This window comes from Otolemur garnettii, unplaced genomic scaffold (genome assembly GCF_000181295.1).
Source record: "Otolemur garnettii isolate 467f Iridium unplaced genomic scaffold, OtoGar3 scaffold00086, whole genome shotgun sequence".
Lineage (NCBI taxonomy): Eukaryota > Metazoa > Chordata > Mammalia > Primates > Galagidae > Otolemur > Otolemur garnettii.
The window spans coordinates 198,934-211,971 of NW_003852481.1; the positions used below are offsets into that span (position 1 = coordinate 198,934).

The window sequence follows — 13,038 nt, forward strand, 5'->3', positions numbered from 1 at the left end:
AAAAACCTGTTAATTATACTGTGTTTGAAAAGCTTCACTGCACCACTTTTAGTTCATAAATCTTTTTTTTTTTTTCTGAGACAGAGCCTCAAGCTGTCCCCCTGGGTAGAGTGCTGTGGCATCACAGCTCACCGCAACCTCCAATTCCTGGGTTCAGGCGAGTCTCCTGCCTCTGCCTCCCAAGTAGCTGGGAGCGACCACAGGCGCCTGCCACAACACCTGGCTATTTTTTTTGGTTGCAGCCATCATTGTTGTTTGGTGGGCCCGGGCTGGATTCGAACCCGCCACCTTAGGTGTATGTGGCTGGCGCCTTAGCCACTTGAGTCACAGGCGCCAAGCCTAGTTCATAAATCTTACCTGGCGAGGAGGAGCAGAAAAGGTACTTCCATTCTGTCCAACCACAGATACTGGGATCATTCCTACCATTCCTTGAAGCACAGGTTGGACTGGAGAAGTAATTATTATGGCAGAGCCTAAAAAAAAATTCACATTAAGATTTTCTTCAATTAAATTTAAGAAGAGAAACAGATGGGGTCCAATAGCTTCCCACCGAATGGTACAATGCATGGATATATGGCACACTCCCTGGGTATAGGATACGGCAACAACTCTGAGTTCAGCCTTTCACGTGTAAATTATATGACCTAATGGTTTGTACTCTTATGTTAACCTGAAATAAAAAATAAATTAATTTTAAAAAAGACAAAAATTTTTCTCAAATATTTTAGTATAAAACACCAAGGTAATTATTATTCTGAAATAAATTCTAAGAACTCTTCTTTACAATCTACTCTTCTTTTTAAAAAATTGATCTAGGAATAAAGGAAAGCTACTTAAGAAAAACTGATATAAATATTAAAGTAGTCTGATGGTATTTGGTTGTGGTAAATCATCTCAAGCAAGCATAAGCCAGAAGATACTATAATATATCTTGACCCCTAAAGAAAGAGTAGTGAAATTAATTAGAAAATGAGTGGTCGAGATTTCAAGTCTGAACCTTGTATCATACCAGAAAATTAGAATCCCAAGTGAATGTTTATAGCCCACGACTATACTCATAACCCCAAACTACTGTATTAGGTAACCAGACAAAACTATGGGTGCAATGCCTACTTGGTCTTTGAAATTCATCAATACAGTCTGTAGCTATCATAATTCATTCTTACCATATAAATGAAATTTTTCCTAATATGGTCACCATCAGGTCGATCTCAGCACTTTCATGCAACCTTCCACACACTCTCAAATACCTAACTATGTTGGTGTTAGTTCTGTTGGCTATAAATTCCTTCCTTTAACTCCAAATCCTACCTTATTTCTCTAAGTGTTAGCTCAAGCACCACATTCCCACATTCTCTATACTTAAGACCTCTCCTTTATTTCATTTGTAATAGCATGAGAAACAGATCCATTGGATTTAATACTTAATTGTTGATATCTAATGCAACAAAAAGAGAAAGGAGAGAAGCTTGAGAACAAATACACAGGAATGTAGGTCAATGTGTCATAAGCACTATCTCTGAGAAACATAATCAAAAATGACCACCATGAAAGGCCTAACAATCACTAAGTGCGTATAAAACAGCATGTAACGAATGCTACCCGAGCCCCTGTGAGCAAAGAATTCTAAAGACAGGGCTCAACTGTAGAAGGTGGAAGGCAGTGAGAAACTGAAAGGATTTTACAAAGGGAGGAAATGAATGTCTCTCAAAATAGATGATAACGGGTGGTACCTGTGGCTCAAAAAGCAGGGTGCCGGTCCTATATACTGGAGGTGGTGGGTTCAAACCCAGCCCTGGCCAAAAAAAAAAAAAAATAGATGATAACTTCCTTTAAGAGTACTGACCATAATAGCTATTTAAAAAGTAATCTCCCAGCTGGGCATAGTAGATTGCTTGAGCTCATGAGTTCAAGACCTGCCTGAGCAAAAAGCGAGACCTTGTGTCTACTAAAAATAGAAAAAACTGAGGCACGAGGATCGTTTGAGCCCAAGAATTGGAGGTTGCTGTGAACTATGATAATGCCATGGCATTCTACCCAGGGTGACACCTTAAGACTATGTCTCTAACAAAAAGAAAAAAAAGTAATCTCTTACATCACTAAGTTTTTATAGGCATAGCTATGAGATGAATTGGTCCATCTTTTCTGTTTCTCATCCCTTCTTTCTTTCCATAATTAGAACATTTATTGAGAAGTAATTGAAGAAAGAAAAAGGATAAAGTTAAACACTGAAGTCCATGGCTTACAATGTGTATTAGCTTAAAAAAAAAAAGTTTCACTGAATTAATTAGCTAGCCTAAGGCCAGGTGCTGTGGCTCACACCTGCAATCCTAGCACTCCGGGAGGCTGTGGCAGGTGGATCACCTGAGCTCAGGAGTTTGAGGCCTGGGCAAGAGCAAAATCCCATCTCTGAAAACAGCCAGGCGTTGGGATGGGTGCCTGTAGTCCCAGGTACTTGGGAGGCTGAGGCAAGAGGATCCCTTGAGCCCAGGAGTTTGAGACTGCTGTGGGCTATAACACCAAGGCACTCTACCAAGGGTGACTGAGACTGTCTCAAAAAAAAAAAAAAAATTAGCTAGTATAAAGAGGAAGCATAATCACTAATTCAGGAGTCTTTTCTCATCCCACCTATCCATGATGTATTATCTCCTAAACAATAACTTCACAAAATAAATTATATCCCAGCCCAGAGAAATGAAGTTCAATATGGTATTAAAATTACCTTGTGAAAAGTTTGGCGACACAGCTTGGCTGACAGCAAATACATTGTTTGACCTTGGTGGTGTCTGTAACTGAGGTGGTGGGGGTTGAGCAGTTATAGGTGCAGAATTTCCTGGCAACACCACTACATTAGACTGACTGACAGTAGTTCCTAAGGCTGCCGGATCAGTCACACAAGTAGCTATCAAAATGTTATTTGGATTGCCAAAAGTTGTGGTTGTGGCTGGCATCAACTGTATATATCCTCCATCCTTGGAAACACATGGTGAAACACTGGCTGAAAAGGCAATGCCATCTTCATTTTGAGTGTTGTTTACTGTACAGTCTTCAGGTTTGAATGTCAGAAGGTTCTGTTCCACTGAGGTTGAATCTCCTACTTCAGCAGATACAATGGTACCTGCAGTTTCTTCTGAAGACAAGGTTTTAATTAATTCTGCATTTTTGGCAGATGACTTCGTAGGAGAAGACAAAATTATAGTTGGCAAGTTTTCTCCATTGATACTAGAAACAGCACTGTTAAGTTCAGCATCTGAGGAAACAAATGGGTCATCACTAATGATAATTTTGAGAGAGACAATATTCGATGCATCTATCTCCGTTGAGTTATCACTTGGTTTATCATCAGTATTTTGGGACTCACAGTGGGACTCTCCCACTGAAGTACACACAGACTCTGAAGGAACAGAGTGACTGTTCTCCATAGGATTGCTTTCTGGAGGCATCAGTGCAACTTCCTCACAGTTATCATTTCTACCTAAAGAGAGAAAAATAGTATCTTCTTTTACAGATGATGAAGGCTCTTGTGAATTCTCAGACTTGGATGGCTGAGTTTCATTTTCTGTATGATTTAATGCAACAGATGTTGAATCATTAGATGTTTGTTTAATTGAAGACATTGAATCTCCAAGATGAATTTCTACTTCTTGTCCAGATACATTTAAACCTGAACCTTCAACAGATACAGGTAACATTTTACTCTGAAGTATAGAATCATCTTGACAATTTGATAGTTGTGACATAATTGGTAACACACTATTAATCTCAATTTTCCTTGTGTGGATTTCACTAGAATCTGGTGACTTGGAACCATCAAAATCAATTTTCAATCTTACTGTATCACTAGAACTTTCACAAAATTGACTTTTTTTAGATGGCTGTCCAGTTAATGAAGTATTTTGGGAGAGAAGATGAGAACCTTTCCCAGACAGAATTAACTTTTCATTGTTAGTTTCACCACCAAGTGAAACAAATGAAGTTATTGGTATATCAGCCTGATCGGGTTGTAACTGAGATTCATTTGGCACATTTGGAGACAAAGAATTCTTTTCAATCTCTATAGCCATTTCAGTTTCAGTGGCCATCTGACTGGTGTATAATTCAGCACAATGTGGATTACATTCAGGCTCTGAATTTCCTCTTTGGTTAAAGTCATTCAAATTAGGCACAGACTCAAAGGTAATGTCAAGGTTACACTTCTGTTCAGTAGGTACAGCTGTTTTAAAGGCCTTTTTCTGGATGTTGGAGGTTATTTGGGAAAAGTTTTCCTGGGCTTCCTGTCTAATCACATCATGGTTGCCTCCATCCTTCAAAGCATTTAATGTGTCATCGTTCTGATAAGATGTACAAAACGGGGGCTGACAAGATTGAACACCTGCAAAACAATAGAATGGTAAAAAGATCTGGTGAGTATGTTCAACTTCTGAGGTAGTCATCTTTACCATAAAATCTATTTTGTCAAAGAAGTAACTAATCTTTAGCATATCAGTCAGTGGAAGTCTGATTCACTACATCCTCCATTTTCTGAGCATCAAAATATTTACAGATACTTTCTAATTACTGATGCCTTTTTAAACAAGTGTCAGATTATTTCCTATTTGTTTTCTGGAAAATAAATAACAGAGTGAAGAAAAAAGTATAGAAGTTTAAAAATATCTAGTATTTACCAATACAGTAACATATAAAAAACCAACTCTAAATACACAGGTGTTTTTTTTGAGACAGAGTCTCACTCTGTTGCTCCAGGCTAGAATGCAGTGCCATGGCATCATAGCTCATAGCAACCTCAAACTCTTAGGCTTGAGCAATCCTCTTGTCTCAGTCTCCCAAGTAGTTAGCTACAGGCCTGTGCCACTACATCTTGCTAATTTTTCTATTTTTTAGTAGAGACGGCATCTTGCTCTTGCTCAGGTTGGTCTTGAATGAACTCTTAAACTCTCGAACTCAAGTGATCCACCCACCTCAGCCTCTCAGACAGTTAAGATTACAGGCATGAGCCAACAAACCTGGCCTCAAAATTTAGATAGTAGCTTTAACTGCAAGTGCACACCACCATGCCTGGCTATTTTTTTGTAGAGGTGGGGGGGGCTTGGTCCAGGCTGGTCTGGAGCAAGACTTCCAGAGTCCCTCCTTGGCCTCCCAGAGTGCTAGGATTATAGGCATGAATCACTGCTCCTGTCCAATATATGTGATATATTCTTATGGTAAAAAAGGACTAAGTACATTTGCTACCTTTCTTTTTTTTTTTTTTAACAGAGACTTATTATGTCACCCCTTGGAAGAGTGTCGTGGCATCATAGCTCACAGCAACCTCAACCTCTTGGGCTCAAGACAGCCTCTTGCCTCAGCCTCCCTACTAGCTAGGACTACAGGCACCCACCACAAAGCCTGGCTATTTTTAGTGGCAGGGTCTCGCTCTTGCTCAGGCTGGTCTTGAACGGGTGAGCTCAAGCGACCACCTCCTTCAGCCTCCCAGAGTGCTAGGATTATAGGAGAGAGACAACATACCCCACCCAGGCGAGGTTCAAACTCACTGCCCCTGGTGTGTGGGGCTGGCATGCTAACCACTGAGCACAGCGGCCAGCTGGGACTAAGTACATTTTGCATGACTGACATCTGATCTCATGTTTACTGTTTATTTTAACATTTATATATTTACTAAAGACCAATCACAGGCTTGGTACTAGGATACAAAGATGAATGATCCAGTCTCTGATCTTGAAGAGATTAGTACAGTCAAGGAACCAGATATGGTTGTGGCTCTTAACCTTTTTAGCAACTGGTACTGTTTCAAGCACACTGCATTTACCGTATACTTCATTTCTATTATTACATTGTAATATATAATGAAATAATTACACAACTGACTATAATGCAACCACCTCTCTGCCAATGATAATCTGTATTTGCAGCCACTCCCAGCAGCAGCACCATTGCCTCACCTCCAGCTCAGATCATCAGGCATTAGTCTCACGAGGATCAAGCAACCTAGATCCCACATGCAGTTTACAGCAGGGTTTGTGCTGCTATGAGAACCTAAAGACACAGCTGATGGGACAGGAGGCAGAGCTCATGTGGTAATGCAGTGACAGCCTAAATACAGAAGCAGCTTTGCTCACTTCCTGCCGTGAAGCCCTGTTCCCAACAGGCTACAAACAAGTGACTGGGCCATGGCCAGGGCCCAGGGCTTGGGGACCACAGAGATAGAGAACAGAAAGTCGTAATAAAGCATGGTAAAAACTGGTAACACGGGAATAGAAGGAAACTCTTTCTGTCTATGGGACATGAGAAAATATCATAAAGGAAATATTACATGAGGAGATTTTGAAAAATGAATAATGACAGGTGGAGTAACAGGAAAAGCTGTTTCAGAAAATGACACAGTATTAATATACTATGTCTTACAGCATTCACAATATTTTTAAGGACATTAACTTGGACCAGAAGGAAAAACATAGGGGGGAAAAAAACCCCTAGAAAATGTATGTCAAATATCATAGAGAGCAGTTTCCCTTATCAGTGGTTTTGCTTTCCATGGTTCCACGGTTTCAGTTACCTGCAGTAAACAGCAGTCTGAAAATAGGTGAGTCAAGTACAGTAAGATACTCCCAGAGAGGAAGATCGCAGTCACTTCACTTTTATTACCCTGTATGGTTACAATTCTCCCGGTTTATTGTTATTAATTTAACTGTGCCTAATTTATAAATTAAACTTTATCATAGTTATGTTATATATAGAAAAAAAAAACCCAATAAATACTGTAGAGGGTACAGTACCACCACATTTTCAGGCACCAGTGGGGTCATGTCCCCCAGAGATAAGGGGAGACTACTGTAATTCTGTTAAGGTGACACAGGTGGAACGATAGTGGGTACAGAGAGCATTTAAATCCCTACTGCGGGGAGAAAAGTGAAAATTATGTCTAGGCCACATAAATTCAGAAAAAGTTCTTTCTTAATGAAGTGCAAAGACTTTCTGAGAAAATACGATTTGTTTCCTTTTTTCTTTTTTGAGACAGAGTCCCATTATGTCGCTTTTGGTAGAATGCTGTGGCATCACAGCTCTCAGCAACCTCAAACTCTTGGGCTTAACTGATTCTCTTGCCTCAGCCTTCCAAGTAGCTGGAGGATTTGTTTCTTACCCTCTTTTGTTTTTTCTGATGCAGAGTCTCACTTTGTTGCCGTCACCCTTGGTAGAGTGCCGTGGTGTCATAGCTCACAGCAATCTGAAACTCTTGGGCTCACATGATTCTCCTGTCTCAGCCTCCCAAGTAGTTGGGACTATAGGTGCCTGTCACAAAGTCTGGATTTTTTAGAGATGGGGGTCTCGTTCTTGTTCAGGCTGGTCTTGAACCCATGAGCTCAGGCAATCCACTCGCCCTGGCCTCCCAAATTTTTTTTTTTTGAGACAAGGTCTCATTTTGCTGCCTGAGTTAGACTGCAGTGGTGTCATCACAGCTCACTGCAACCTCAAACTCCTGGGCTCAATCACTTCTCCTAACGCAGCCTTGCAAAGTACTAAGATTACAGGTGTGAACCACAGTACCCAGTCACATGTGTGTTATATTTTACAGTAAGACTGTTATTTAAAAATTTGGAATACAGGTTGGCACCTATAGCTCAAGTGGCTAAGGTGCCAGCTATATACACCAGAGCTGGTAAGTTCAAATTCAGCCTGGGCCTGCCAAACAACAACGACAACCTACAAACAAAACATAGCCGGGTTTTGTGGCAGGTACCTATAGTCCCAGCTACTTGGGAGGCTGAGGCAAGAGAATCGCTTGAGCCCAAGAGTTTGAGGTTGCTGTGAGGTGTAATGCCACAGCGATAAAATACCAAGGGCAATAAAAACTCTGTCTCAAAAAAAAAAAAAAAAAAAAAAAAGAAAAACAACCCCAAAACTCCATGAGAGTGAGAAGTATAAAGTACTGACTTGGTAGATGTAATAGGAATATGCTTTAAATGTCATCAATCACGAAATTCAAGACTATCACTATAGTATATAATTTCCCCTAGATGAATGAAATATACCTGTTGAGCAGCTACACTCCCATACCAGGCTGAGTGCAGTAGCTCATGACTATAATCCCAGTATCTAGGAGGCCAAGGCATGTTGACTGTTTTGAGTTTAGGAGTTTGAGACCAGCCTGAGCAAGAGTGAGACCCATCTCTAAAAAAAAAAAAAAAAGAAAAATAGCTGGGTGTTGTGGTGGATGCCTATAGTTCCAGCCACTTTGGAGGCTGAGGCCAGAGGATTACTCGAAACCAAGAGTTTGAGGTTGCTGTGAGCTATGATGCCACAGCACTCTTCCAAGGGTGACTAAGTGAGATTGTCTCAAATAAATAAATAAACCCACATATCAGGCTGAATGATTGATACCACACATGAATCTTACAGAGATCAGGGATTCAAATTTGTGCCTCAATAAAATTAAATGTTACAGACTTTTGACTAAATGACACTATTAACACTAAAACTGTGCACATCGAGAGTCTACCTCATTAAAAAGGAAAGAATACCAAAAATTCACCTTTTAATTAAAGTACCAGAGACCTATAATTTTTTTAATGAAGAGAAAATTAAGAATACAAAAAAGGACAACTTCTAAATTAAATAATATGCTCTGACTTTGAATTCTGAGACTAATATTAAGATTTGTAGTGATATTAACAAAATCAAATTCTTACCAGATTCTTCTGTTTCAAAAGAACCTTTAACTGTTAGATTAGTTTCATCTGCTAAGACTATATTGGGATTGGTTTCCATTGATTGACTGGAAATGCTTTGTGATATATTTTTGTTATTCTTTGTTTTACCTGTTAAAAAGGGAATGGGAAAATAGTTAAATGTTCAAAATAAAGAATAAGCATCCATAACACAATTTAAGAGTGGTCAAGCACATGTTAAACTTTGGTTTAATTTATGGTTTTCTGGATATTTTCAAAATGTTGTGTTGTCTATCATTTACAAGTGCAAACATTTTTCTGTCAGATCAGTTGTTCTTAAACTTAGGCCTATCCCAGAATCTCCTAGGTGGGCTGATAAAAAACAAACAAACAAACAAAAATTGAGACAGAGCCTCAAGCTATCCCCCTGGGTAGAGTGCTGTAGCATCACAGCTCACAGCAACCTCCAACTCCTGGGCTCAAGCGAGTTTCCTGCCTCAGCCTCCCAAGTAGTTGGGACCACAGGTGCCCGCCACAACGCCTGGCTTTTTTGGTTGCAGCCATCATTGTTGTTTGGCAGCCTGGGCTGGATTCGAACCTGCCACCTTAGGTGTATGTGGCTGGTGCCTTGGCCACTTGAGCCACAGGCGCCAAGCCTGTTTGTTTTTTGAGACAGTCTTGCTCTGTTGCCCTGCCTAGAGTGCAGTGGCGTCATTGTAGCTCACTACAACCTCAAATTCCTGGCTTGAGCTCCTTCTACCTCAGCCTCCTGAGTAGCTAAAACTACAGGTGCATACCACCATGCCCTAATTTTTTTTTTTGAGACACAGTCTCACTTTGTCACCCTTGGTAGAGTGCTGTGGTGTCACAGCTCACAGCACCCTCAAACTCTCGGGCTTAAGTGATTCTCTTGCCTTAGCCTCCCAAGTAGCTGGAAGTACAGGCACCGGCCATAGTGCCCGTCTATGTTTTGGTTGTAGTTGTCATTGTTGTTTGGCAAGCTGGGGATGGATTCAAACCTGCCAGCTCTGGTGTAGGTGGCTGGTGCCCTAGCCATTAAGCACATGCGCGAACCTTTTTTTTTTTTTTTTGAGACAGAACCTCAAGCTGTGGCCCTGAGTAGAGTGCTGTGGCATCACAGCTCACAGCAACCTCCAACTCCTGGGCTGAAGCAATTCTCTTGTCTCAGCCTCCCAAGTAGTTAGGACTACAGGTGCCCGCCACAATGCCCGGCTATTTTTTCATTGCACTTGTCACTGTTGTTTAGCTGGCCTGGGATGAATTGGAACCCACCGGCCTTGGTGTATGTGGCTGGTGCCCTACTCACTGAGCCATGGATGCCATGCTGATTTTTATATTTTTAGTATAGACAGGTCATGCTCTTGCTCAGGCTGAACTCAAACTCCTAAACTCAAGTTAACCTCCTGTCTTGGCCTCCCCAAGAGCTAAGATCATAGGCATGAGCCATAGTGTCCAGCTAATAATTAGCATTTTTAACAAATTCTCAGATAATGTTGATATTGATGGTTTGGGAAACTGAATTTTGAGAACTACCACACTAGATCCTAAGATTGAAAGTAATTACTAGTTTTTGTATTGCTTTTGTACCACTCACATGTTGTATATTCAGTAGGTGTTCAAAAATACCTACACAGACAAAAAACTACTCTCTCCATTTTTATAGTGCAATTTTTTTTTTTTTTTTTTTTTTGAGACAGAGTTTCATTTTGTCACCCTTGGTAGGGTGCCATGGTGTCATAGCTCATAGGAATCTCAGATTCTTGGGCTCAATTGATTCTCTTGCCTCAGCCTCCCAAGTAGCTGGGACTACAGGAGCCTGCCACAATGCCTGGCTGTTTTTAAGAGATGAGGGTGAGCTCAGGGAATCCACCCACCTCGGCCTCCCAAGTGCTGGGATTACAGGTATGAGCCATCACATCCGGCTGAAAACTTCTTTAGTAAAAACAAGAACAAAAACCTCTTTCACATATCCATGCAACGTTTGGCAGAATGAAAATAGAAATACTTTCAGATGCTCTAGGGAATGCTATTCTACTCTGGTTAAATTATCAACAAATTGGTGAAACTTTTTCTTTTAACTACTTTGAAATAACAGTCTACTTACCATAGTCAAAAAGATCAAAGAGGGCCTGAAATGCTGGGTCTGATTCTGTCTGTTCCAGTATATCCTGTATAGCTTCTTCGGACATATGGATTTCATTCTAAAAACCAAACCAAAACAACTCAAAAAGGTAAAGGCACGATCCTAATTTTAATTTAACTGGTTAAATAAGGAAAATAAGTAGACATTTCAGATTTTTAAAATTTTATGTAAAAACAATTCCCTTCAAGAAAATGTCTTTTGATTATAACATTATGCTCATTTATTTATTTATTTATTTATTTTTGAGACAGAGCCTCAAGCTGTCCCCCTGGGTAGAGTGCCCTGGCGTCATAGCTCACAGCAACCTCCAACTCCTGGGCTCAAGCGAGTCTTCTGCCTCAGCCTCCCACGTAGCTGGGACCATAGGCGCCTGCCACAACGCCCGGCTATTTTTTGGTTGCAGCCGTCATTGCTGTTTTGGCAGGCCCAGGCTGGATTTGAACCCACCACCTTAGGTGTATGTGGCTGGTGCCTTAGCCACTTGAGCCACAGGCGCAGAGCCCATGCTCGTTTATAATAAAACAAAAGACTAGAAAACAGAAGGTGAAAATTCTTTAATTCCACTTCCTAGAGTTAACTACTTTGGCAAATGTATTCCTAAACATTAAAATAACTATAGGGAGTATCTATATGTATATGAACAGAAATAAAATCAAGCTCTGTAATCAAGTTTCTCCATATTAGTTTAGTATAGAAGGCTTTATATTCCCTTTTATCTATCTACTTTAGTTTCTTCATATTAAATGCTTTCTTCAAATGCTGAACAATCCTTGCTTACTGATGCAGATAAAAAAGTAAAATGACAGAAATCAACTTGCACTTCCTAAATCTATTCTTTTACAAAAAGGAAAAAAATAATGAAAGTAGTATGCAGAAGCTACATGCAACCTCTGTGCCAAAGCTGGTACAAGTAAGCTAGCTATAGAATAATTTTGTAGAACCATCTGTATTTTTGATTCTTTTGAGACAGATTTCTTGCTGGGAGAGTGCATGCCTGGCAAAAGTGTTTCTAGGGGAACATGTGGAATGAAGAATAAACATGAAGTTTAATTATTTCCTAAGTTTTGCCCTTGTCACCCTGTTTGCAGGCTCACATGCATGTTGACTTTCAGAGGTACTGGTACTACTTCTTTAGCATTTTGTTTCAGACCACTGTTTAGCAGCTTAGAACCTTTCTATTTTAGCCTCCAAAAATGTTGTTTTTCTTTTGTCCTCTTCTGTTCTTTGTCCTTGTATGTTTATGCTTTAAAAAAAAATTCCCTATCCTGTTTTAAAAACTGTTATTTAAATCTGAATTTGTAACTTTTCACAAATATATAATATTATGAAGAGCCAAAACAACAGGTTGTATCTTCGCTTTCTTATAACCCCTCACAGTATCTAACGGAGTGCCCTAATTATAGTAACCATCTAACTTATTTATGGAGAAAACATAAGAAAGCAGTTGTAGATTATAAAAATTTAGAGGCTGGGTGTAGTAGCTCATGCCTGTAATCCTAGCACTCTGGGAGTCTGAGGTGGGTGGACTCCCTGAGCTCAGGAGTTCAAAAACCAGCCTGAGGAGGAGACCCCATCTCTACTAAAAATAGAAAACTTAGTCAGGTGTTGTGGAAGGTACTTCTCAGCTACTGGGGCCAGGGGGAGGCTGAGGCAAGAAGATCACTTGAGCCCATGAGTTTGAGGTTGCTATGAGCTATCATGCCAGGGCACTCTACCCAGGGCAATAGTGAGACTCTTACCTCAAAAAGAAGAAAAAAAAAAAAAAGGAAAGAAAGAAAGAAAGAAAAGAAGAAGAAAGGATATGTATGTGTTAAATGTTAAGACAGAAAAGGCTTTTTAAAGTACTGGCAGAACTGACACAGAGAAAAAAAAATTAATTGTTTTATCCAGAACTCTAATGAAAGAAAATGTGCTGTTGGCTTGACAAGGTGGCTCAAGCCTGTAATCCCAGCACTCTGGGAGGCCGAGGTGTGTGGATCACCAAGGTGGGTAAGGTTTTCAAGACTCACCTGAGCAAGGGGTGAGACCCTGTTTCTACTAAAAATAGAAAAACCAGTTGGGCATTGTGGTGAGTGCCTGTAGTCCCAGATACTCAGGAGGCTGAGGCAAGGGAATCACTTGAACCCAAGAATTTGAAGTTGCTCTGAGTTAGGACACCATGGAACTCTACCCAGAGTACAAAGTGAGACTCTGTCTCAAAAAAAAAAAAAA

The 13,038-nt window shown here is 40.3% G+C and overlaps 1 protein-coding gene across 1 annotated transcript in view; it reads right to left on the minus strand.

The window, feature by feature from the left end:
* LOC100954112 (protein NPAT) overlaps positions 1 to 13,038 on the minus strand; it is a 52,304-nt gene that overhangs the window by 5,385 nt on the left and 33,881 nt on the right. The window contains exons 11-14 of the mRNA XM_003794712.2: positions 10,789 to 10,885; positions 8,685 to 8,813; positions 2,723 to 4,372; positions 358 to 473 (exon numbers count right to left, since the gene is read on the minus strand). Coding sequence (XP_003794760.1) covers positions 358 to 473; positions 2,723 to 4,372; positions 8,685 to 8,813; positions 10,789 to 10,885 — 1,992 coding nt within the window. The remainder of the gene's footprint in view (positions 1 to 357; positions 474 to 2,722; positions 4,373 to 8,684; positions 8,814 to 10,788; positions 10,886 to 13,038) is intronic.